General features: G+C 39.8%; 1 protein-coding gene across 1 annotated transcript in view; it reads left to right on the forward strand.

Moving 5' to 3' along the window:
* Positions 1 to 26,746, forward strand: part of OTOG (otogelin) — a 150,467-nt gene that overhangs the window by 14,091 nt on the left and 109,630 nt on the right. The window contains exons 11-19 of the mRNA XM_034770197.1: positions 530 to 675; positions 10,712 to 10,844; positions 11,809 to 11,986; positions 13,951 to 14,075; positions 15,432 to 15,644; positions 16,694 to 16,859; positions 19,014 to 19,088; positions 22,191 to 22,231; positions 23,610 to 23,763. Of these exons, the coding sequence (XP_034626088.1) occupies positions 530 to 675; positions 10,712 to 10,844; positions 11,809 to 11,986; positions 13,951 to 14,075; positions 15,432 to 15,644; positions 16,694 to 16,859; positions 19,014 to 19,088; positions 22,191 to 22,231; positions 23,610 to 23,763 (1,231 nt within the window). The remainder of the gene's footprint in view (positions 1 to 529; positions 676 to 10,711; positions 10,845 to 11,808; positions 11,987 to 13,950; positions 14,076 to 15,431; positions 15,645 to 16,693; positions 16,860 to 19,013; positions 19,089 to 22,190; positions 22,232 to 23,609; positions 23,764 to 26,746) is intronic.

The following is a 26,746-nucleotide window of genomic DNA, read 5'->3' on the forward strand; positions in this document are numbered from 1 at the left end:
TCTCAAATCTGGCTGAGTTATAAACAGATAACTTTAACTTAATGCTGGCGTTTAACTTTTGAATGTTTGACTTTGCAACCTTAATGGGCCTTTAACACCGTTTTTTTTTTTTGTACAATAATATATAAAAAAATAAAAATAATCAAGAATCCAAATTTTACACATCCAATTATCCACCTGTCTTAGGGTTTTCTGTAATGTGGTATCTAAGTCCCAACAGTTACTAGCCTGACAAATCTATAGAGCAGTGATTATCAATATTCAGAGTGTTAGTTTGCAGTGGATCCCAGGAGAATTTCTAAGATCAAGTGTTCATATTCTAACTGCTTTATGTGGGCTTGGTTAATGCATTCCCTCCCTGTCACTAACACTTGAGTACAGCACATGAATAACATTGTTAATGAGTCATTAAAGTTGTTCGATCCATACCAGAGTATTTGAATCTTACAGTAATAATAGAAGTTGTAGAGTATTTACAACAAACACTTTTGCTCTGTAATAAAGGACTTTATCCTTTTTTTAATATCAGCTGAATGCTCTGTCTCAGGAGACATTAACTTCATGACATTTGATGGGCGCAAATACACTTTCCAAGCTACCTGCCAATATATTCTGGCAAAAAGCCACAGATCTGGCAAGTTTACAGTGTCTCTGCAAAATGCTCCTTGTGGACCGGTAAGGCTTAATGCTTTCTAATTATATCTTATATCTTCTATTTTCTGTTACCGGAGTCAGAAAAATGCATTCAGTATGAGGGAAAAAAATCCACAACCAACTTCCTGTACAATGTAACACTTTAAAAATAAGACTGTAGCAATGATTTTCTTTAATTAATTTATGTTTAAAGGCATTTAAATAGATTTTTTTGAGGAGGATTGTAGAGAAAGCCTCATACATCTGCATCCAGAGAGAGGAAGAGCTGTGCCTTGGGATCTTGATCTAGGATCCATTAAAGTTAATCAAAAGCCTCCCATTGACTTCAATGGACATTGGATCAGGCCCTGGGTGAGGGGGAAAAATAGAAAAGATGAGCTTACTCTGAAAAATAAATGTTGGTATCTGATTGTCCTGGAGGCTTCTGGGTGTAGTGGGCTCTTCTCTCTCTTTGGGTCTGCCGTAAGCACATAGCAAACATAACATAGCAGTCACAAAACACTATTACCATTCTCAGTGCATTGGGTGTAGGGGCTTCTCATTTTGCTTCTTGTAACTTGTAAAGAATTTTAGCTGTGGTGCTTGGAAAGCTGCATAAAGTTTTGGGTACACCCGTCAAGAGTGTTGATGGTGGTGAACTCTCTCTAAATGTGTGTGTGTGCGTGTGTGTGTGTGTGTGTGTAAAGTATGGCTGAGTCTCGGAGTTCTGCTGTCTTAGGCAAATGGGCAAACATCTGCCCATCAGCCTGTAGTCACATACAAAAGTTGCGTATCTCTTCTACATGTGTGAAGCCAGTCCTGTGTGTATGTATATCATTGTAACATTACTTGTGCTGATGAATACAGTATATTGGACAAGGTTTTTATTACCTTCATGATATCTAATACAACCCTGATTGATATAGTCAACTGGAGCATTTAACCTTGTGTTGTGGCCTTGTTAGACCTTGCAATGTAAGCAAAGTTGGGTCAGGTCTGTACTAGTCTTCCAGGGAATACCTAGTTGCTGTGGAAAGTGGTAACAGCACACACAAAATATATTAGATAAAAACATAAATACTCTTGCTGGAAGGGTGCAACATAATGCTACTTTATTGCTTAGAATTTATGACAATAACACACAAGAACCCCAAAACAGAGAGAGAGTAAAAAGGCTGTTCCTTAAGGCAGAGAGTCACAACTCACCCCACCTTGCTTTAAGCTGGCTCCTTTCAGACTGACTCCAGTCACACACTTTACTACAGAGCCCTCTAGCCTGCAAATGGGATCATGAACCCCTTGCCGCCACCACCACACATTCTTCAAGTGATAGCTTGTATTGAGGACTGTATTGGAATTACACCACATTTCTGAGTGTCTAACTTCCTTTTTTGGATGGTTGCCTTTTCATTTACTTCAATAGGTGCTATATATGTACACCCCGGGGCAGAATTTGTCCAGTACTTAGCATCTGTTCTGAACTAATGCTCCAATATTATGTCAGGATCACAGTGCTATGGCAGTTGCCATGTTTGAGACAAGATAAAAAAACTGAGCTGCTGGCCACCTGTTCTAATAGTAGAACAGGTTAAACTTTGTGTCCTGGCCAGATTCCAACTTGGGTAATTACATTCAGAGTCTGATTTTGATCTCACTTAACTAGTTTAAATCAGTAGCAACTCTACTGATGACTCTGAAGTTTATCTAAACTGCACAGATTTTATTATTATTTGCTATTTGTATTCTGATAGTTCCGACAATGTGCTGGCAGTGTTCAAAGACAATCATTTTCCCTGAAGAGCTTACAGTCCGCTGGAGTTACCTCTGACTGAGTGAGATCACAATAAGATCCTCTTCCCTCTATTTTCCTTTGTAATTCCATTTGCCTATAGTATTCTCCTTCGCTTTCTATTCAAAACTGATGTGCATTTCTAAATAGTCACTGTGTTTCACCCCTGAGAGGGCTGCATTGATTACTTTCTGTAAATCCTGAGGTGTTGCTGACTCCAGTATTGTAGTCTGAAAGAAAGCTCAATCCTCATTTTTAGTGCAATTAAAAAAAGGAGTGTAACAAAAAATAGGAACATAAACATTAAAGTTTACATACGTCTGCTTCTACAGGGTTTGTAGAATTGGCCAAACTTGAGAAAGAGGAATATATTTCAGTTGTGTTCTGTGTTGCTGGACTAATGGCTAGCAAAATGGGATCTCCTGAAGAAACACTGTCAGCAGTTCAGTTAAGCAAATTGAGGTGTAATGGCCTCCCTCTTGGCTGGCTTATCAGGTCATAAACTGCTACAGCTTGAGCTCTATAATTGGGGGGTGAAACAACTCTCATCCTCTGTGTATTGGGACAGAGAGGGAAACTCATAACACTCGCTCATCAGTGGGTTACAGAGGCTGAGGCAAGATTAGGCCAGTTTACGCTGTCTTGGTTAGAGAGAGCTGTTTCTAAAGATGTTGCCAATAGACAATGAAGGTCTTGGTTCAAGTTTCTGTTATGATAATATGCAAGATGCTCATTATGGGCCTTATTCTCCATTCCCTTTCAGCACTCCCTTGCCTCTGTGTAAAATAAGCAAGAACTTGGGCCTTGCTTGCTTCGGTGGCTTTGTGCTGCTTCTGCTTTGTAATGTGACCATAATGTTAATGTGTCTGACCTTCTGGGGTAATCCTCAGACTGCATACAGCTGTGGGAGCTGTTCTCACCCTCTTCTTGACCGCAGACACAGGGGTCGTGCCTAATTTATCTCTGTGGCCTGGTGATTTCTAGGTGCCAGAATAGCCTCTTGGGGCAGTAAGCAGCCAGGTGTAAATTGGAGCAGCCATCAGGCCATTCTAGTATATGTTGGGTCCCACAACCAGACCCAAGATCAGGATCACTCCCACATACTTGTGTCTTGTGCTGAGTCTAGACCAGAGGATCTGTTTCCATGAATCCAAAGTGAGTGTAAACTCTACTGCAGGTATAAGTGAGTGGAGCGTTCTGACGATGTAGGCCACTGGAAAATCAGAACATCTGTGGTGTAAATCAAGAGTACCTTCACTAAAGTTAATCCAGACACCACCGGAGTAGGGGTGTGAAGCATCCATTAATTTGCTTAAATATATGGCCCCCGCTTGGCAGATAAACTGCTTTACCCTAGGGAACATCCAGCATGTGTTTCCCTTATAAGAAATAAATCTGAATTGTAATCTCAAAGATGTGTGTTACAGAAGCTCTTATTTCTCAGTGGCCTGAGATTTTTGGTCTTTTTTTTTTTTTTTAAATGACTATTACATTTTTTCACTGATCAGTCCCATCACATTCTAGCAGATTAAAAAATGAAGAAAGAAAATACCTGAAGAGATTCCAGCCCTTTGAATCACAAAGACACTAGTCAGCTAGCGCTTTAGAGCTGGTGACATAAATAGTCAGCAGGCAACAAGTGGTTTCAGAATGATGTGAAATTTTGTTTAAGCACTTTTTGGAAAGCAACTCAGGAAAGTGATCAGCACAGCTTAACCTTATCTGAGTTTCAAGTGACAACATCACTGGCTTTGTAGTTCGTATGATGAGGGATTCTGAATATAAGAATTTTTGTTAAGTGTCTAGTGAGAGAGAAAGCAGTTCATGTGAAAACACCTGCTGATAGTTGGCTGAGGCAATGTTATGAAAGAAACAATTCACTGAAACAGAGAATTATTGTCAGGTAAAATTTCTTCTATAGAATCCTTGGTGGAGATAGCAAACCTTCTGCAGAACAATGTTCGATAGTTAATAAATATTAACACATTATATGACTACAGTTTGTTGTACATAGAAGCTGGAAGGCATTATTTGCAAGTTTAGGGCCAAGTGTTAAGTCAATCTCTGAAAATATGCCTGAAAATTTTATAGCACAGCCATTTTCATGTGCAACATTCTGAATTTACATTCACAAATAAGAATGGCCGTACTGGGTCGGACCAATGGTCCATCTAACCCAGTATCCTGTCTTCTGACAGTGGCCAATGCCACTCAGAGTGAATGAACAGAACAGGCAATCATTGAGTGATCCATCCCCTCTCATCCACTTCCAGCTTCTGGAAGTCAGAGGTGAAGGACATCCAGAGCATGCAGTTGCATTGCTGACCATCTTGGGCAATTGTGGGCAACCTGCGGCTCACGGGCCGCATGCAGTCTGTCAGGGTAATCCGCTGGCGGGCCGTGAGACAGTTTGTTTACATTGACCATCTGCAGGCACGGCCGCCTGCAGCTCTCAGTGGCCGCGGTTTGGCCAATGGGAGCTGCAGGAAGTGACGGCCAGCACGTCCCTTTGGCCTGTGCCGCTTCCTGCAGCTCCCGTTGGCTGGGAACGGTGAACCGCGGCCACTGGGAGCTGCAGGGGGGCCGTGCCTGCGGAAGGTCAATGTAAACAAACTGTCTCATGGCCTGCCAGCAGATTATCCTGACGGGCTGCAGGTTGCCCACCACTGATCTTGGGTAATAGTTATTGATGGACTTATCCTCCATGCACTTATCTAATTCTTTTTTGAACCCAGTTATACTTTTGGCCTTCACAATATCCCCTGGCAATGAGTTGGCTGTGCATTGTATAAAGAAGTACTTCCTTTTGTTTGTTTTAAACTTGCTGCCTTTTAATTTCATTGGGTGACCCTTGGTTCTTGTTTTATGTAAAGGAGTAAATAACAGTCATTAAATGACATGATCTTAACATAAAAATTATTGAATACATTTTTATTAATTCAGTGAATATTATTAATAAGTCAACATCAATAATATTAATTTTAATGCTGTCACCATGACCATCCTATTGAAACACTTTGTAATCAGTGCAAACCATCTATATTGGCTTAAAAAGGGGTTCCTACAAAACTGAGCCCATTCTGAACCTCTTTATGAAAGAAGAAGTTAGATAACTCAGTCATGAAATGCATTTAACATGTTTTAATAAAAATAGAAGTTTAAAAGTAGGAAGATAGAATTCTGAAAGGCCAAGTCAGTATAATTTAAAAGGGAAAGACTGCTTTCAATGCATCCACTTTAACTATCATTTAAACATGCTTATCAGTACTGCACTAGCTGGAATATCCCATTCATTTCTTTCCACCAACAGTTTTCTGCAGCACATTACATAGCTCTATCCTTTCAAGGAGAACGTTTAAAACATATTGTTTTCAAATTACTCTCTTTGTTCTGTTTACATATCATGGTCCCTGCAACGAGCTCTGTATGGATGGGCCTAGTACCCATGCAGAATTCCACTGGGACTCCATATGGGTGCTAGGATCTAACTGCTGATTGGATTCGAAGAAGTTGATATTATGTTAGGTTACACATTTACAGCTGAACAAACAATATACAGCAAATCATTTTTGTGTTTGAAATAACTTGATAAAGTTTTTGATATTATTTGTAAATTCTGTATAGGTCTCAAACAATTAGCTATGATAATTCAATACTTGATATTCGGGATTCTAGCCGTGTTGGTTAGCTGATTAGTCACATAAGCAATAGGGTATTGTTTCAGTTTATTGATTGGATGAGAGTCACTCTTATAAACAAGAGGACATGAAGAAGCCAGTCAGGCTTTGAAATAACATGTACAAATACTGAACTATGTTTGGAAAATCAGCTGTTATGTGCACAGGTATTTAATTTGTTTGTGCAGAGGCATGTTTTTGTGTGTACAAATATGTGTCCAGTATATGTCTCTATCAGCAATCCAAATGGTTGGTAGATCTGAAAAAATATTTCAGCAGTTGTATTTTTTTTAACTGCCTCTTTTGGGTAAAATATCACTACTGTTGCTTTTTAGTGATACAGGGAAGTCCTTGAATGCAATTGGCGTTCCATATGAGTCTGTTGCAAATCTACACTTTAATGGCGCTGCATGACCCCATAAAACAAATTATGGATGTGAGTTACTGTCAGTTGCTTTTTCTAGTAACCTCTTAACATTCAGTACCCCGACTTCTGCCTTGCTATTTGTAGGAGGAAACAGTGGACATCTAGGCACTAATGTAAATATTTTAAGTTCATTTACTGAATAATGTCTGCAATTAACATTGTCTGGATTGTATATCTAGAAAATATGAATTCCATGTGCATTATTGTAGCACTTGATGTGTACTTGATGGAATAATAGTTGCAACAAACTTTGCAAATAGTTCTGTCCATTTAAATGATGTCTAGGCAAGCTTTCTTTTCTGCACTGGTTTTCAGGCACTATTTCTGATATCATTGGCTCCTTAGATTTGTTGTAATTATTTCTGTGTTTGTACAGTTCTTAGCACAATGGGGTCCTGGTTCATGACTGCAACTTTATAATCAACTTTTCAGCATCTGTTCATGTTTGGTTAATAAGCTTCTTCATGACCTAGTCAAACGAAAATGAGTCAGTTACATTACATGAAGGCAGACAGCTAAATATTGACAAAAATTATAAGTGCTGTATACAAATGCAAGAAGTCTAAATACTAAGATGGGTGAACTTGAGTGCCTGGTATTAAATGAGGATATTGATATAATAGGCATCACAGAAACTTAGTGGAACAATGATAATCAATGGGACATGGTAATGCCAGGCTACAAAATATATATGGCAGAGCAGGTTGCAATGGTGGGGAAGGGGCACTATATGTGAAAGAAAGCATAGAGTCAATCTTAAATGAATCAGACAGTACCATAGAACTCTTGACGAACAACAAAATACTATGTAATATTCAGTCTACATACTCTTGATTTCATTTGCTTAGCCACAGGTATGTCTTGAATGCAACCTTTTCTTATATGGTTTTCAGTTTGTCTTTCAACCTCTCCGTGGTTTTATGGAGGTCATCAGATTTGCTTCTACATCTGCACTGAATTTCAAGTTTAATTGGGCCATGATCCACTAGAAGTCAGCACTTAAAGTGTTATGTGTATACTCTTTGCTTGCAGATTGACCCAAATCCTTTCCCTGTGCCCCCCTGAGTAGCAGGGTTGGATGCTGGGTTTTTCCATGGAAAATGTGTGGGAAGTGTTGGTGGGACAGAATCCTTCTTACCCTAGTGGTAGAGAAACTGGGGAGCTTCTCTATGGCTGCCATCCTAGCTTCTGGGTTGAAGTATCCTCCACAGCCTTTGTGCTCCTCCTCTGCATGTAGTGATCTGTGGGATGATGTGGTCAGTGGTTGATCCACCAGCTGTCTCTCAAACCCCAACCCTTGTGACTGTGGGACATTTCTCTTGCCTTCCTACAGTCTCTTATAACCACTTCAAGTGAGACACTTTTATCAGCTATTGCAGCAATGCCTGCCTCACGCTGAAGGTTTTTAATATATGATTTGCCAGATTTCTGTTGCATCATCATGCTTGTGCTGTATCTTCAACACTTGAAGTTTAATCAAGTTACATGAACCTAAGGCCAATGGTAAAGGTTTCAAACATCTCTCTTTGGCATTGTGTTCTGTTGTAGAAGAAGAAATGTCTATGAAAATAAATACATACATAATATATTAAGAAAAAAACGGAACAAACATGATAGACCTGGTCACATTGGGGTCATTTGTGAGTCCTCCTACTTGCCTGCATAGGAGAGTAAGAGGATGTAAAGAGTCCACTTACTCTCCTGAGTGGGTTACTTGCATTGTCAGAGTTTGCATGGGGGGAGAGCAGCACCTGTGGGCTGCAACTTCCCTTCATGTGTAGATGGTGGGGAATGGGCAAAATCTCAGCTCTGCTGGTCCCCAAACACCCCAGCCTGTTCACTGGAGCCAGTGCAGAAAGTGAAATAATCTGTGCTGGCAAAAGGCAAGATACAGATTACTCCCATTCTGGAGCAAAGAAACAGCAGAAACCAAATTGTGACCCTGCTTCACAGTCTGGTTCCTGTGCTGCTCAGATATGTATTTAAAAATGTAACAAACAACTTTGTTACCACAATTCAAAGATGGAAAAGCCTTTGCAGGTCGTCTGTTCCATTTCGCTTCCAGTGCAGGATTGGCCCCTACCGTACATTTTCTAGGGTTTTATCTGGTTACAAAAGTACCAATTGCTGAATTTTATTCTAACAAGTAAAGTCTGTTAGTTCTATTTGACTTATCAAGCATTTCTTTTCCCTTTCCCAGTGCATTTCTTTGAATGGGAGGCTAAATGGGTTCAGCTACTTACAAAGACAGAGGTACTTGTTTGGAAACTCTGATAGCTATTGAATCATCTGTGTGGATAGTTGCCAGGTTATTTAGCACATGTGTCTGTAACTGTGATACATTGGAAAAATTCAATGTTCAATGAATCTTGAACTCATACTGCCTTCCACCTGTTTGGTTTGGTATCTAGTTGTAGTTCACTCTACTGTAATATAAAACATGCTGGAATATTAAGTGCTCAATACTTGATTGAGTTACCAAGTGGTTTCACTACTTGCTTTAGGTTTTTTCTTACACCATCTAGTTTCTTTATCTGGCTATGTTTCTTTGTGCAAATTTACAAAATGTGGGCCAGGTAGGTTTTGCATGTCTAGCTTGGATCATGGGAATCTTTCACATTGCAAAGGCCATTGCTAACAAGCCACAGGTGTACAATGCATGAGCATAGAACTGCCTCCTTTTGACAATTTTTATGCCAAAAGCACATATTTTGAAGTCCAAAATGAAAGGCTGCAGGTCTGGGAAAAGTTTTCTGACTATCCATGCATACTACAGCTCCAAAAGAAGCTTACTAGAAACCCTGAAAAACATGTGACCAAATCAAACATTAATTTTTAACAAAGCCCAACCTGTTACAACATTGTACAATAGAATCGTGAGAATAATATTCAGTAAATAATTTACTTGATGAATTTTGCCTCTTTTTCTGTTCACAAAGTATTCATGAGCTGCCTACAATATAGTCATATTTATTAGTTATTTGAAATTATTTGTGCAACATTTTCATTGAATAATTATTGGTCTTTCAATTTCAGAGCACTTAGTTTTCTGCAATTCAAATATTCAATTTATGAACTTTGAATGGTGTTGGTTGGTTTTACCATGTATGGCACATGGCATGTTCCTTTTCCTAGATTAGATTTAACGCAATTCTCTGACTCAGGTTTCTGCTGCAGAGTCCTGGTGATCACTTACAATGCAAAGTCTGATTATTTAGATCTTTTGGTTGCCTTTTATACCATTGATCACTGGGTGTCACTGACCTGAGTGCAAGGAACTTCCAAGGGTCCATTAGATTGTTTTAGAATGATTTTGTTCCTTCCTTTGGTGTAAGATTTAGCTAGTGTTCATAGGGAACCAATACAACTCCCAAGTATCCGCCTATATGTAGTCCTGGCTGTGTCATTCTTATCACTGTCTTAGTTCAATAAGTATGTGGTTGGATACAATGGCACAGCAGGTATGTGTCATCAAAGTCCTGTTGCCAGTGAGTCTGCAGAGTGGTTCTGAGATGAGCTTTAACCAGCTAGATAAGAGGACTGCTTGTAACACATGGCAAATAGGGTAGGTCAGTGGATTTCAGATCTCTTGCCTGGGCAAGAATGAGCCCAAGTATACTTTAAAATCATGTACACCATGAAACCTCTTTTTATATATATATCATATATTACTATTGCTTTCAAAAGCATTCTAGGTTTAAAATGTTTAGAAATAACTTGGATAATGGCAAAACCCCATTTCCATTTAAATGGAACGACTGACTCGAATTGTTTCTTTGCATTATAATGTACAGAATGTAATTTTATTTATAAGCATCAACTTTCCATGAAGTTTTTTCCAGAAATAAATGAGCCTGATCCAAAGCCTACTGAAGTTAATGTAATGTCCCATTGATTGCATAGGGCTTTGTATCAGGCCCTATAAAAAGATTTTGCTGTATTTGTTTTTATGTCTCTTACTTTTGAGCTGTATTTGTCTAATATGTTACAAGTGTATTCAAACATCTATATTTAAAATCTCAATATTAACTTTGTTTTAAATTGAACTTTGAAACCACATATTTTACAAATACATTTTTCTAAAGAGGCAAGATACAATTGAAAATTATTTACAGTTTTCCCCCTCCATACTTCTGCTTTAACATTTAACCCAACTCAAAATGTTTCTCTTACTCCTATTTGCAGAACCAAGATGGATCATGTATCAAATCAGTCAATCTGATTCTTAATCAGGATCCCAAGAGGCAAGTGACTCTGACTCATTCAGGAGATGTTTTGATATATGATCAGTACAAAATTAGCCTGCCCTATTCGGATGGTAAGGAATAATAAATACATAAGTAAATAATGCATATCAAGCAGCAAAGCAGTATTTTTAAAACCATGTATATGAATTATGTTGTTGCCATTGACACATTGCTAATTCCCCATAGGATGGCACCAATTGGTGTTTCACTAACTAACTGCAATGGTATTTAATGCCTTGATGACAAAAATATTAATTATTAGTATTATGCCAGAAGCCTCTTACATGAAAATAAAGTAAATTGTACCATTGACAGGCTCATAGTCTATCACTCAGACTACAAGGTCCTTTAGTTCTGTCCTAAAAGCAAAATTCTCTCCAATCATCATTGTAGGTCTTGACTCTGACTTTTCTCCTATCCTTACTCATACAGAACTCACAGCAATGTCAGTGGGAGTTCTTCTTGCTCTACTTACATAGCATAATGGTGTTGAGCTCCACCAGAGGAGTTCTGCCTTAAGTTTGGGTTTCATATTTTCTTGCCTCAACTCAGTGCATTTTTAATATATCATTGTTGGGAGAGACAAGTATATTGCATATTAAATCATAGCCGCATCCTGCAAGGATCTGTGTTGACTTCAGTGAGAGCTTAAAGACACTCAGCATCTTGCAGGATCAGGCTCTATGGGAACTGTCCAAAATGTCTATGCGTCATGCAGTACATTGCCATCATCATGATGATGTCACCTGACTACAACTGATTATCTGAAAAAATTGTGTTTTTAAAACTATTTGATTCTACTTACTCTTTATGAAATTGCCAGTGATCTGTTGTGTTTTTACACAACTTGAGAGAATGTATCAAACATTTAGTTTGCCTTATGAGACAGTAAAATACATCCTATCCTCTAATGATACATCACTGTTGCTTTTTGGAGGGTTCAGAATTTAGAAACTGTTAACTGACATAAATTAGAACCAGGTTCTTAACCATTTTCTTTCAACTTACCTTTTTTCCCCTTCCCCTCCCCACCAGATTCTTTTGAAATCAGGAAGCTCTCCTCTGTATTTTTGCAAGTAAAGACCAACATTGGACTACAGATACTATCTGACAGGCAGGGGCTAAGGCTCTATCTTCAAGTTGACGACCGATGGAAGGATGATACTGTGGGCCTTTGTGGAACCTTCAATGGGAACATGCAGGATGACTTTTTGTACGAATGATTACCATCTTTTTCCATATATTTAGAGTGGTATAGAAAATATACATGCTGAAGATTCTTGGACAGATATCAAGAGTTTGACTTCATATTTTCCCCCTTCTCCCCCCCTCCCCCTCAGAATGCTGGAACTGAGAAGTTGGTTTTGGTTTGCTAGAAGGGGAAACCTTTAAGACACTATAAACTGCATTGATGTTGATGTCTTTTTTAAAATGAAAATAATCATATAGAAGTACACTAGAATATAAACAAGCTCCCAGGCTTAGTTTATTTGGAGATTTGTGCCTGAAAATGTCTCCTTCCTGAAGGACTTTCTGCTTCCTTGCAAGCCTTTCCTTATCTCTTTCCAGATCCTAGTCTCCACTACCATTCTAATCTCCTTTCTCCAACAGAGTCCCCATTGTGCTGAGTCTTGCAGCCCAGCAGTAGATTTCAAAATGAATTTGCCTGTTGTTTGAGCTTCACTTTGCTGTGAATGCATTGGAACACAGTTAGAGATGCATGAGCACCACAGTGAAACATATTCAATCTGGTCCGTTTTGCTCTGAAGTCTGCGTGCAGTCTTGCAGACCCAGCACAGTGAAGTGGCTTCAGGATGAAGAAACGGTCAACTAAGAAGGGAGAAAGTAAAGGGGAAAGGAGTGATAAAGGATAAAGAGGAGTTAACAGAGCAGAAAGGGGTTGAGCCCATTTAGAGCAGGAAGGGACATTCCTCTGACCTGTCAGAAGGAAAGAAAAGATGTGTTAATTTTTAAATTAAACTGAATTCTTTTTATTAAAGCTGGTAGAAAAATGTCTACCAATTTCACACAAAAATGTCCCTAATTTCTTTAAAAAGTTCTAGAACTATCCCCCCTTCCCCCCATGCAACGAGCTCTACTTTTTATTTTAAAGATACAAAGAATCATCATCAGGTAAAACTGCCTAGATCACACTGGGATGTGCCATAAATTTGCCAACGGTATTGACAAGATGCCAAGATATTCTTACATTCTTAAAAGTTTAATTCACAATCATCAGATGTTTGCAACACACTTCTCAATCTCCAAACCTGGCCATCTGTAACACAGGCCGTCCAAATGGGTGACAAATGAGTGAAATGTGACAGCTGCACCACAACTGGAAGATTACAGTGTTTAAGTATAAAACCATAATTGAGATCTAATGCCATAATTGACAAATTATAATGGTTTTTAAGAGTCTTTTCTCACTGTGTGAAGCACGTGATCTGGTTATGCAATCTACATGGCAATAAAAGACCTGTGACACGCCCATGGCTGGCCCGGGTCAGCTGATTTGGGCTTACGGGGCTCTAGGTGTGGGACTAAAAGTTGCGGTGTAGGTGCTCGCGTTGGATCCTGGGCTCTGAAACCCAGCGAAGGGGGTTGGTCTCAGAACCTGGGCTCCAGCCCAAGCCTGAGTGTCACATTTTAGCCCAGCAGCCTGATCCGTGAGAGCCTGAGTCAGCTGAGCCAGGATCGCTTGGTGCCGTGGGTTTTTTATTGCAGCATAGATGTACCCGCAACCATCCCCAATTAACCTGTAACCAGTTACAAACCTGTTTGATTTGCTTTACACAGTGATAAAAGCTCCTTAAAAACCATTCTAATTTGTCAATTATGGCATGACATCCAGAAAAACGTACAGGTATCATGCAGAGGTGAGGCTCAAGTGAGAGTGGGTGTGGGCATGGCTATGGCAGTAGAGTCCTGGCCCAGACTACCCCCTACACTACAATTTTACAGTCCCTCAACCTGAACCCCTTGAGCCCAAGTCTGCTGACACAGGCCAGCTGTGGGTGTTTAACTGCTGTGTAGACATACCCTTCTGTTGGAGCACTGCCTGAGAGAGCAGTGAGACAGGGATGCTGACCAACTTCATTGCGGGATGTGATGCAGTTGAGCAGTTATGTTGTAAATTTGTGATGTTGTCAGTGACTGACCTTTGTCTTGCAAAAGATCTCCAGTAGGAGTACCTGAAAGCACCCCGCAGCTGTTTGGAAACTCCTGGAAAACTTCATCCGCATGTGCCCCTGCGTATGACCATTCACCAATGGACCCATGTGATATCCACCTACAGGCAGGTGAGCAGTAAGGATCAATCATTATTGATTTGACACCAAAATGTTTCATTCTGCTGTATCTCTGAGCCCAAGCCACAACAGCTAAACAGCTATTTTCAGTGTACTAGTACGAGCCCCACTAGCACAAGTGTGTGGATCCAGGCTGGGAGGGTTGGATCCAGGCTGGGAGGCTTGGTTCCAGATGCAGTATAGACATACCCATTAAGGCCCAGATCCACAAAGTTTCTTAGGTGTCTAAGTTCCAGTTTGGGGCTCCACTGTGATCCATAGAACTCCTGCTTGGCTATTGTCTAATCCTGTAGGCACCTGTGTTTCTGCCTCTGGGCATGTGCACTGCTGCTGTACTCTAGGCCGCCAGGTACCTCTCTCATACCTATGCCCCAGAGCAATTCACAGATTGCAGGAGAAGAGACATTTGTCTGCCTAACTCACATACAGGGTACTCAAGGGCTGCCTTCTGGATTGGGTCCCATTCGAAATTGTTGTGGTGGTGATGCTGACCCTATAACTTTTAGCACAGTGGTAAGAACTTTCATCTGGGAGGTGGCAAAGCCAGGGTCCAGTTCCCCATCTCCAATGACTATCTAATTGTTTATCCAAAGCAGAATAGCTTCAACAGGAGAGATTGTGGGAGCCTCACACCAGAATATCCTGTAGCTCAGTGTTACAGCACACTCCTCAGTGGTGGGAAGCTGCTGTTCAAATCCTTTCCATGCTTCAGGCAGAAGGGGGGCTTGGGTCTCCCACCTCCCGGGTGAGTGCTCTAACCACTGGGTTAAATGTTATAAACTGGGTACCATCACCACCACCCATTTTGTGTGGTGTTAGGCAGGTACCACTACCAACTTCTCCTCCTCCTATTATTTGATGTGGAGTTAGGCAGGTGCCTAATGCATTCTCACAAGAAATGACTTGGGTGTGTAAGCTGCTTGACTCCAGGAGAGGGGTTCCCTTTGGATGATTAGCAGAAATAGGCATCTCCCTGCAGCCTAGGCTTAGTGCCTATCTCTGTGAGAGGGGCAGGGCTTAGGACACATCCCTCTTGTCAGCATCTTCCATTGGCTAGTTTAGGCTTTGTGGATTGTAGTGTTGTTCCTGTGTTTTTCTAGGCTCAGCATCACAATGCTGAAGTCCCTTTATGGATTCGGGCCTGACTGCTTCTCCAGTCATCAGTGCAATTTCTATTGATAGCAATGGAAGTTGCACATACAGATCTACTATAGAGTAAAATATGTTCATAAATCTCTTGCTATGGTCAGCTTCAATAAACAATACTACTTCCTCCTCTAAGACCTCTACCAAGTGTTAATAGTTTTGGAGCTAAAATATGTTTGTTTTAATGTGTTACCTTAACAGCCTCTTATGCATCAGAAGCTTGCAGCATCGTTACAAAAGAACTCTTTGCCCCTTGCCACACCTATCTGAGTCCTGTTTCCTATTTTGAGCAGTGCAGAAGGGACACCTGCAAATGTGGCCAGATTTGCTTGTGCTCTGCTTTAGCCAATTATGCTCATCAATGCCGAAGACATGGAGTGATAATAGATTTTAGGTCTAGCATCCCAGACTGTGGTAAGTTGTCTTTCAGTTCAGGTCTAATATCTTAATGTCATAGGTTTTATGCATGGTCGTGAGCAAACTAAATGGGATGTTGCCTATTCCATATATGGGACCAATGAATTATAGTCCATTCTTTTTATACACGGTACTAGGATGAGGTTCCTTTTCTCACCAAATCAGAATAAATGCTGTCATTTATCAGAAGGTCATTTCTAATCGCTCTTTCTCTGCTTTCCCACTCACACATCATAACATATAATTCTCTTAATCTGAGAATCAAGGATGAATTTTTTTCAAAACAGGCTAGGGAAGACACATCTTCCACCATTTCTGTGTGTCTAAATCTCCTAGGCTACTTTGAATATCTCATCCTAAATGTCTGTATTGGTGCAGTTCATGGGATGGATAAATAGCTTCTGGTTCTCTCTAATCAGAGTAGGGCTCTGTGGATTTTTTAAACTAGTTCATTGATGAATTAATGTGTTGATATCATAGCTAATGTAAGGTAGCAGAAATCCACATTTGAAGATTTGAAATCCTCCAACAATTCTTCAAGAACCCGAGTCTCTTTTTTTTCATTGATATGTGGCAATTGTGGCCAATCCCTCATTTAGTGTAACTACACTAGACTGCATGTGTTCTTGACTATTGTTTTATGGGGCATGCAAACAAAATTTCAGATTGTGTGATTCAACAGCTGTAAAGCACCAACATCTTAATCGGTTGCTTCATTGTGTTTTTGTTTAAGATATTGTGCACTATTCAAAGCACTTATTTGAGAGCCAAGCATGTTGAGAGTTATAAAAACAAAAGGCCAGAGTCTGATCTCAGTTACACCAGTGTAAATCTGGATTAACTGCACTGACTTCATTGGATTGACACTGGATTTAAATCTGTGTAATGTATATCCCATGGTGTTATAATAGCAATTCTAATGTAACTGGGATCCAAGAAATAATGATGTTTTATCAGAAAAAGTGTTGCCCTAAAAAGACTTATGAGATTGGAGTGTACTTGAATCTTTTGCACTGTAATTAGAGAGATCTATTTCATTTGGATAGCTCTTTCATGTGAAGACACAAAGGAGTACAGTACCTGTGTATCTACCTGTGGCCAAACTTGCCAAACATTTTCTATGCCAGAGACATGCAGCGGTGATTGTGTTGAAGGTTGTGCTTGTCCTCTTGGAATGTATTTGAACAGCAAGACTGAAAGATGTGTACAGAGGTAGGTATAACTTGCAGCGTTGACAGTCTAAGTACCACTTTAAATGTGTACATTTATATTTTCAAATCAAAGAGAGAGTTTAGAAACTCTGAGTGCTTTGTGTATTCTGTAGAACAATATACATCTCCTCTAGATCTGGCAGGTTTTTAGTATCACACAGAATCATGTTAATCAGGAGGTTTGCAGTCCTTTGATTCTTAAACTCAGCCTACACAATTTGGTGTGCTGTTTTGAAAGGCCAATTCTTAGCAGTGCAAAAAGCAGGGATAAAGATGTTCTTTCCTTTCCAAAGATAGTTTTTTTTAATAGTCTCCACAGAATTTCAATATTGCTTCATCAATGAATTCCACATACAGTTCTGGTGCCTTAACATTTCACCTATCCTGCAGGAAGGGAATGCCTTATTTATGGGGCCTTTTTGTTATTCAATAGAATTCCCCATGCAGAGCAGACAGTCCCCTGGAAAGCTAAAATTGTAAGGCCAGGTTTTATAACGTCGTATTGATGATGATCAGTCTTTACATGCTAGCTGTTTTTGAATATCGGAGAGGTAAAAAGGGTAGGGACTTTGCTAGTGCTATTGATTTTATGTGGAAAGCACTCCTATACTATGGCGAGGGGCATCAGTATGAAACTAGATAGACAGATAGGTGAGGAATACAGTGCTGTGCCCTGTTTTTATCTATCAGCTTTACCAAAATTGTGCATTTTCAGTCTTGAGACCACATCCACTCCTACAAACATTAGCATGAGTTCTTTTAATCTTCTAAAGAAATGACTGCTGACAATACTTGGAGACACTGGGCTAGATCCTCAATTACACTGATGTAAATTTGGAATAACTCCCTTGACTTCCAGTGAGTTACATGGGATTTACACTGGTGAAGCTGGGATCATACTGCCGTATATTTCTTTCAGCATAAAAAAAACATATGGGGTAAAATCCTAGCCCCATTAAAGTCAATGGCAAAACTCCCATTGATGTCAGTAGAGTCAGGATTTCACCTATGGAATGGAATAAAATAATCCAGGTTGCTTCTGAGAGCTGGTGCAACATTCACGCTTCTCTACTGTGAGACCAATAGAGATATAGAACATTCAGAGATTGGGGAATCAGGACCATAAAAAACAAATGGAAGCCAGGAATTTACATGATTGCAGTCATAGGTTTTCACAGATCTCCATCTGGATGCGTAGAGAGTCTTACCCTCCATGCCTTCTAGTTCTTTCACCAACAAAAAGTGACCACATGGGAACCCTAGAGTCTGTCTTCTGATGGGAGTCGCACAGAACTAAGGGGATTCTTAATTTCACTTAATACATTTTTAACTAATTCCTGATGAACATGGAGTTAGGAGAGGGAACGTGCAGTGCAGAATGCCTCTCCCCCATGCTCCAGCTATATCTCTTTTCATACAGCCCAACTAGCTGTACAGATTTTATATGGAAGGAAAAGTGGTGGTCTCGTTTGTCACTCTCATGGCATTCCCTGTGGCTGTGTTCCCATTTTTCCATGTCATAAGCTGTAGAGACTTGCTTTGCTGCTTCTTTTTTTTTTTTAAAAAAGGTAATTTAGAGTACACTTCTACCTCGATATAACGCGACCTGATATAATGCAAATTCAGATATAACACGGTAAAGCAGAGCTCCGGGGGGTGGGGGGGGCGGGGCTGCGCAGTCCAGTGGATCAAAGCAAGTTCAATATAACGCGGTTTCACCTATAACACTGTAAGATTTTTTGGCTCCCGAGGACAGCATTATATCGAGGTAGAGGTGTATAAAGTATGATATTTTTAAAAATACTAGTATATTAAAGTGATGATGGTGGATTATTATCACCCCTCTATTACTGTCTGAAGTAGCTACTCCAGATTTCTTTCATATTGCTGTCTATTTTATGAACTAGTCCTTTGCATAATAGATCGTGTCAGAAAGCTGCTGACCTTACCTTCATGGAGACACATCTCGATGCCCTCATGGTAACAATACCATGCTAAGGATCCAGACCAATACACCATGCAGAATAAGATCAACTTTTTGAATGCCAATAATTATTGGTTAATGTGAAGTTTTTTTTCTTCCTCATGCCTATCTTCTAATTCATGATGTACATGTTCCCATATGATCAAAATTATTTGTTTTTCTCCTCTGTAGGAATGAGTGCCCTTGTTATTTTCAAGGAATTGAATATCCACCCGGAGAAAATATTATCACCTCTTTGGGCAAATGGTAGGGCATGCACCTTGTTTGGTTTTTTCCCCCTGTGCTCTGTCAAGTCATTTGCACTATCCTGTTTTATCTTTTATTGAGAATTCTGTAAACTAGCTTTAAAATGTCCATGACTTTCTGCCTTTCTTTGGACAGCACTGTTGCTGTGAAATGCATGCTTCCAGAAATTTCCTCTGCTGTGCTTACCCTCAGAGCCTCCTGTAAGTGGGCTCCACAACACAGAGTAGATAGGCATGCAAGTTAATGGTGCAGAGAATCTTGAGGACTTCCCTGGCATGCCCAACCCCTTCCCTGGCCTTCCTCTTCCAACTCGGCAGGACTAGAACCTTGTTGAACCCCCCCTGGGATCAAGGAGGCAGAACTCCAATCCAGGCACAGATGAGGGCCAGGGAGCAGGGGGCCTATATTCCTGAGCCACTGAAGATGGATAACCGTAAACCATAATGAGCAATGAGTGCCTCTCACTGGCAAGGTGCATGTTATTTTTCACAGTTGCCCTTTGTTTCCCATTATACTCACAACATTAAAGAAGAAAACTTGTTAAACTATTTGGAATGCTATCAGATGCATCCTTTTCACCCATTAATTTTGCCTGGCAAAGGGAAATTAGGGAATGGGTCAAATTTCAACATCCTTCCCCTGTATCGAACATCCTATTTTACTTTCACTGCATTTATTTACAGGCAGAACAGATAGCTTTGACTCTGGAAAAATCTGGCTAGTTAATAAAACACATCAGTTAATCTTTAAAGTCTGATTTCCCATTTACCTGACTAGGCATCAGTACTGGCAGAAACCCAATGGTATAGTGTGAATACATGCCAGTCCTTCTCATGCACCCTTGCACCAACAAGTACACTGACCCAGATAAATATATAAACTGTTCTTTGATTAAGCCTGTCTTCACTTTGGGGTCAATACTGTCTCTGGCTTCATGCCCATGGGGAGTGTACCCTGGCAATGGAGCTGGGGCAGTTCTACTGTGCATGCAAAAGAAAGAAGTGCACAGAATTTAGTGGAGGGGTGCAGAGCCCTGGTTTTATGAGAGCTTTTTTGACAATAATATTTCCTACTGAGGATTTGCCTCTCTGTGCATATATTGGAATTATCAGATAGTTGAGATCCACTGATTGAAATGTTTTAAATTCTAAGGCCAAATTCATCTCTTCCTTGACTTCAGTGGAGTTACACTGGTCTACATTGTGAGTAGACCTCTTAGACAGTTGTAAGATTATCTTGCTTACCTTCTGGTTAGTCATGATTTTCTCTGGCTACACTTTAACATGGATTTATGCAGGTCAATTGATATAGAGCCTGTCTTACATACGAGTTACTATATGGACAGTGGGTCTAGATGAACTAGTCAGATCTAAGAGACATTTTAGGGTAATAATATCTATGTATATGGGAGATCACTAACAAAACTGCGGAACATAACAGAATGTATTTGCCCACTGCTATGTACTTGTTAAAAATGGTTAGGGTCTTTATCAGGCTCATCCAATCCTCTTTGTCCTAATTGTTCCCTTAGTCTCCTCCCACTTTTAGATTTGAGTTCCTTTCATACTTGAAACAGCCTCTTATTGTTAACTTTCTGCCAAGTGCTCTAGCTATCTTTTTTTCAACCACCTCCTTAAAACCCCACTTACACTGTGATGCTGTCCCACATCCACAACAGCACTCTCCCTCGCCATTTTTGTCCTGTATTGTTTTTTCATATTTTCCTCTCTGAATTAGATTGCAAACTCCATAAGACCGAGCCCCCCACCTTTAGTGAATTTGGATAGTTGTGTAAAATATATGTTGCTCTAAATACAATATTAAATCAGCAATAGCACAGACAGAGGCATTTTTGATATTTTATTTACTGGCTGTCTAGCAGAGGTGAACTGGGGAGACCACAACTGTCACAGAAGAATAAGTGAATAGGACTAAAATTCACTGGCTGAAATTCTCCTTCAGTATAGCACAGAATCTGAATTAGAGCCAATACTATTATTTTCTTCCCGGGACTGAGTGACTATCAAATTTGCTATTGTTCTATAAAGTAGTAGACTATTTTGGCTGGAGTTAGACAGGTATAGAAAGTGCCACAGTATTCAGTGCTGCTTTGCATAATGTTTGCTGCAATTATGTTTTGGGTTTAAGCAGTTCATTGGTTTTCTTTGCACTGGTTTTATTGGCAGTGGCATGAAACCAATCGCGCCTCCCCCTGTTTAGCCCCACCATATTAGCTCAATAGTATGGGAGAAGCTTTCACTGTGACTTTTTCATTGTGTTTCAGCCTTGACTAAATTTTGCTTTAGTAGCTTATGGTGGCAGGGCTGGGGAAGTGAAGTGCAGTGATTTTATTTTTCACAGCACAACATTTTATCTTACGGAATTGATACTGTCTTGAGCTATCTTTGGAGTCATTTGGATTTTCATTTGACTCGCCAGTTCACTCTTCAGCAGCTTTTTGGGCTTCTAATGAGAAAAATCAATCAGTTGAATATTTACAATAGTCAACCAAAAGATTTTTTGTAAAGAGTAATGGTTTACTTTGTTTATTTAGAAGGGGCTTTCTCTTACTCAGAGTTGAAGTCTAATGAATAGCTTGCTATAGCTGTGTATGTGGTTTTTTGTTTTGTTTTTTTTTACTGTCGTTACATATTTGAATGTTTAATGTAAGATACACGTGATACTGTTTCACAACAGGGTCTGCTTTTGCTACCATTGCAGTCAATGATAAAACTCCCATTGATATCAGTGGCAACAGGACTCGACCTAGTAATGTAATAATATTTTTGTGTCAGTCCTCCATGGGCTCTATTCTTTAAACTTAGCATTTGTATTATGTAATGTTTGTTTATTACAAGGACTGTTCTATTCTTTTAATGCATGTGTAAGCAGCAATATAGGCTACTTTGTTAATACATTATATATTGAGAACCTTCTGAACAAGACAACACAAACTCCCTTATTGGTTATCTTCGTGCATACACATTTATAGAATTCTTTTATTTTGAGTAATATTTTACACATTTTTTTTCAAGTATAGATGAATGGTAACATTTCAGACCTTCCTGGTTTTAATTACAGCTTCATATATTTTTGTTGCAGCCATTGCAAAGATGGAATGATGAGTTGTGAGAACAACATTGGTAAGTGAAAGAGACTCATTAAGGTATGGAAAAGAGATGGCGTAGACAGACCCTGCTTCTTCCATGATGTCTCATTGATTATAGTGGGACTCTGTGAGGGCATAAAGGTCCATCAATCATCACTTAGCAGGACTGGAGCCTTAAATTAGAAATTTAACCTATGGTATAACTAAAAGTAGGATTAGAGTACAACAATAGAAGCTCTGTTGAAAGTACTGGCTACCTGTGAGAAAATGCTTTTTATCAATATTTTAGTATAGTGAAATGTTTTCAGATTGATAATGCAACCTACGTTTATTATGTAATGTAAACAGCAGATCTTCACATGTCTCACAAAATGTTGTTGGAAAAACTGGACACTTCCAATATTTTTACAAACTGAGATTTTGTTCCCCTCCCAGTTCTAGCTAAGTACTATTTCTGTACTATCAGTTTTTACTTTCTCCCCAGAGTGGTATAAGGATTATAATGTTGTGTGGGTGCCTAAGTAAAAGGAAAACATTAAAAACAATTGCTTCTTGTATTATAGTATCTTTACTCTGACTAGCAGATCCTGAGGGGTTAAGGACTGGACTTTGTGAAAATGTTCCCTTTCATTTCAGATAAAAAAAACAAAACTAACTTGCTGTGAGGTGCAGGATGTTTCAGTTTATTTTGAAACTGCGGGTCCTTGACTCTCTTATGAATAGTGTAACTTATCACATTGCAGGGTGTCACTGCAAGTAGTGTTGGACTATAGCAATCTCCTAGATATCTGATACCACACTCAGATAATAATATAATAATTTCCTCAGATAATAATTTCCTTAGTGGTTAAAACAAAAAAGAGATAAAACCAACAGTTCCCAACCCAGTGCCCAGGAGCAGGTCCAGGGGTATATAAAGCAAAAGGCTGCTGTGTAACCCAGCTGCACCAATCACTTGCCTGCAGTCAACAGCCCTGTGTTCTTGCTCTGTCAGGGCTTTCAGGTCCAGCTCTCAGGCTACCTGTTATCTACTATTCCCTCCACAGCCAGCTCCCAGCTTCTGCTCACATGCAGCTCTGGCTCCCTCTTGAGCCAGGTAGTACTGCATTTTCCTGTGCTTGGGAGATTATGGAACCTTCCCAGGGCTGGTTGTTAAACTTGGAGGGAACAGTGCACAGTAATGAGCAAGTAGGTTCATTAGAATACATTTATCTTTCTTCTTCTTTTCCAACTGGATCAGATTCATAGTGGCTCTATGGGGTTAACTGTCTGACCAGGAGTTATAGATGAACCCACCCCCATGATTGGTCAAATTAATCTCTAGTTTAAATCAGCACTTATTAATTTTGAAAGATTTCTACCAAATCTGAAATTTCAGGAATGATTAACATCTGCAATATTTTGTTTTCCAGTACACAACTGCCCAGCGGGCCAGATTTATGTTAACTGTAGTAATCCACAAGCTAACATGGAGCTTAGCAGAGAGAGAACCTGTGAGAATCAGCTGCTAAATCTCACCTTCTCAGCACATCTTCCTTGTCTTTCAGGATGTGTTTGTCCACAAGGGTAAGTCCAAAGCACCCATGCCTTTCATTGCACCAGCAAAGATGGCTGTACTCTCAGTAGTGACAGTTGAATAGCTTATTCCGCTGGTGAAAGACACAACACTTACTACTTAGAGAACTTGTGATGTCAAGGAGGAGCAAGTTCTGTTCTTAAGGACTCACCAGACAAAAGGCACGATCCTTTGGAGGCCTAAGATGGATGGGTGGTGTCAAATCTCTAATACCTCATAATAAGGACGAGGCCAGAGGGGTTCACAACCGGGGCTTATTCTGATACTGCACCAACAAATGTGTTCAACTGTTTTGGCATCAAATGTGGCATATTGGTGTGTGAGTGAAAGCTGTTATAAAAGACAAAGAAGGAGATTCTCACAAGCATGATTAGCAGTTAGGTGCCCAAATTCCATTAACTTTCAATGGGAATTAGGGCTTGTCTAAACTTGAAATGATCTCACCGCACATTAAGTGATGGGGACCATTGTCTGGCTTGTTGGGAAAGGTGTGTGCCCCTTTAAGGGCTAGAGAGCTAGGGAGTGACTTTCTGCTGCAGATCAGGTCTGGAGATGCTGACCCATTCCCCCAGGTGACTGGAAGACAGGGGGGACTATACAGGCCCATGCTGGTGCAGGAAAAGCTCTCTTTTTATGTGGACTAAGAGGAGCAGCAGCCACCCTCCCACCCATGGAAATGATGGAATATTGGGTTTTGTCAGGATCTGCTGTGGACACTGTGCTGGTTACTCTTTTTCTGAGGAGCTGTGAAGGAATTTGGCCAAGGTGAAGTGTTTTTTTTTTTTTTTTTGCCTTCCCCACAGTAGATTTGGGGAGCTTAGTTGGGGTGAAAATGCATAATCACACAGTATTTTTTTCCACAGGACTCCTGCCTCATTCAGCACACAGGATGGGCTCCAAGGGACAGAGTTATGAAATGATATCACAGGAGTAGGATTTGCATTGAAAACATCAAGCTGTACTGATAAGGCAGAATTGACAGAAAATACTTAAATATTTTCTCTGTCAAAAATGTAGTGCTAGATCCTGGTTAACGGCTTGGATGTTTCAGGCAAACACTGCCAACCTGTTACAGTCCCTTAGGTTACATACTATTTCTGTGAAACCCCCTGTGGGGCAGCAAAACAGGTTTCTGCGCCCTGGTAATCTTTTCTTATGAAATTCAACCTGGCTGCAAAGGCTTGTGTTTTGGTCCCTTCCACAGGGGGCATTTCTATAAATAGCCAAAGTGAAGTGGACACCTCATTTAGAATGCTCTCACTGCCTTGTGTCACTTCAGCTGACTCAATGTGGTGCCAAAATCTCAGGTTACACAGCCTTGGAAGCTAGGTTTTGTTTTTGAAAGTTAATCTCTCTTTAATCTCTGTAAGCAGTGACACATTCTGCAAATTATAGGTGTGTAAAGTCAAGACACACTGCAATGTCAACACTTCTTGCACTAAGTTGTGCCCTCTGTATCCATAATTGATGTATATAAGTGGTCTCCGTTTACATTCCTCCCTGTCTGTTAAAATAGAAGCTTTTTACAGTGTCTGCCTATTGGCCTACCTTGTAGCATTTGGATGGGGAAGAGGGGGGAGGGAGGGGAATAGGTCGAGATGGGAAATTGGCAAATGCAAGTGCTCTCTTTCTGCAAGAAGTCATTTGAACTGAAATATGGGCACAAAATCCTACTTTGCACTTGATCATATCTAATGTCTCTTAGGTGCCAAAAATGAATACCTGGTCAGATAGGAAGACTTAGACTTCATTGGCAGTTCTGGCTGTCAGCAAGACACATTACTGCAGCAGGTGGATGTGAAGTCCATCTAAAGTGTCAAATTATTTATGCACAGGGAAGTTTTCTGCAGTTATTTCCATGACAGGAAATGGGACCATCTGAACCACATTAGTACTCAATATGTTAGTAGTACATTTTTTCCCCAAAATTCTCTATTCAGAGGAATGAGAATACCTTTGACTCATCAACAATTAAGCATGTTGACACCTCTTTTTTTGTGGAGAAAAGCTAAGGAGAGATTTTACCTTCATTCTTTGTGCCAGAGAAAAATCTCTGATTTAGTGGAGCATACTATAAACATAAATGAAAGCTGACAGGACATGAATTCTGCTGTCTTGCCTCAGTGAATCAGTCATTAAAACTAGATGGATATAATAGATTGCGGTTGTCATGAGCTACAGCTGGAATATTATTTTCTGTGGAGTTCAGGAAGAATCTTTACACTTGCTTTAAAGGTGATTGGTTGATGCAGTTGTGTTCTTCCCCTAGTTCTATCCCCCTAGATGTAGAAATATTTCCAGATGAAGTCATTTGGAGCAGTGGGTGATCACCAGTTCTGAATACTAGGCTGTACCATGTAAAGTTGGGTACCCAAAATTATAGGCCACTTTTGAAAATTTGGCCCAGTATCTCTATTGGTGCCCAGCTGAGTTGACCAGGATAGCTGGAGAGAGAACATTGTTCTGTGAATTAGACAAAGTAGTGTTTCTAATATTCTTATTTTTTTGGGAGAAGTACTAATATAACATTCTTAAATTTGTATTACACTTTATATAAACTGAGTCAGAACATTTGTTCTGAACTATGAAATTGAATGTTGGTCTGAATGCAGCCCCCAAAATGATTTTATGTTAGAATTCCTTCTGTTAATACTCCCACATTTTAAATAAGAGTGCTGACTTAGAAATCCTGATTAGCTTTTCCATAACAGTTGTTTCCTAAAGTCCAAAAATTCAAGCAGTTAAAGTTGATGCAGAAAAATATTGGTCATAAATCAAAAATGAAAAAATAGAGATTTGTAGACATGAGTTATAAATATCTTTAAGACAAGAGCTACTGACCTTTATAAAGACATGCAGTCTTAGCTACAATGACAGCCAGAGGAGCTTAATTTTATAGAATATAGAGAAGATCTAGTTTACCTAATAATATAAGGAGAACAAATGCACACACCTGAAAATTAAAGATCAATC

Source organism: Trachemys scripta, chromosome 4 (genome assembly GCF_013100865.1).
Source record: "Trachemys scripta elegans isolate TJP31775 chromosome 4, CAS_Tse_1.0, whole genome shotgun sequence".
NCBI classification, from domain to species: Eukaryota; Metazoa; Chordata; order Testudines; family Emydidae; genus Trachemys; species Trachemys scripta.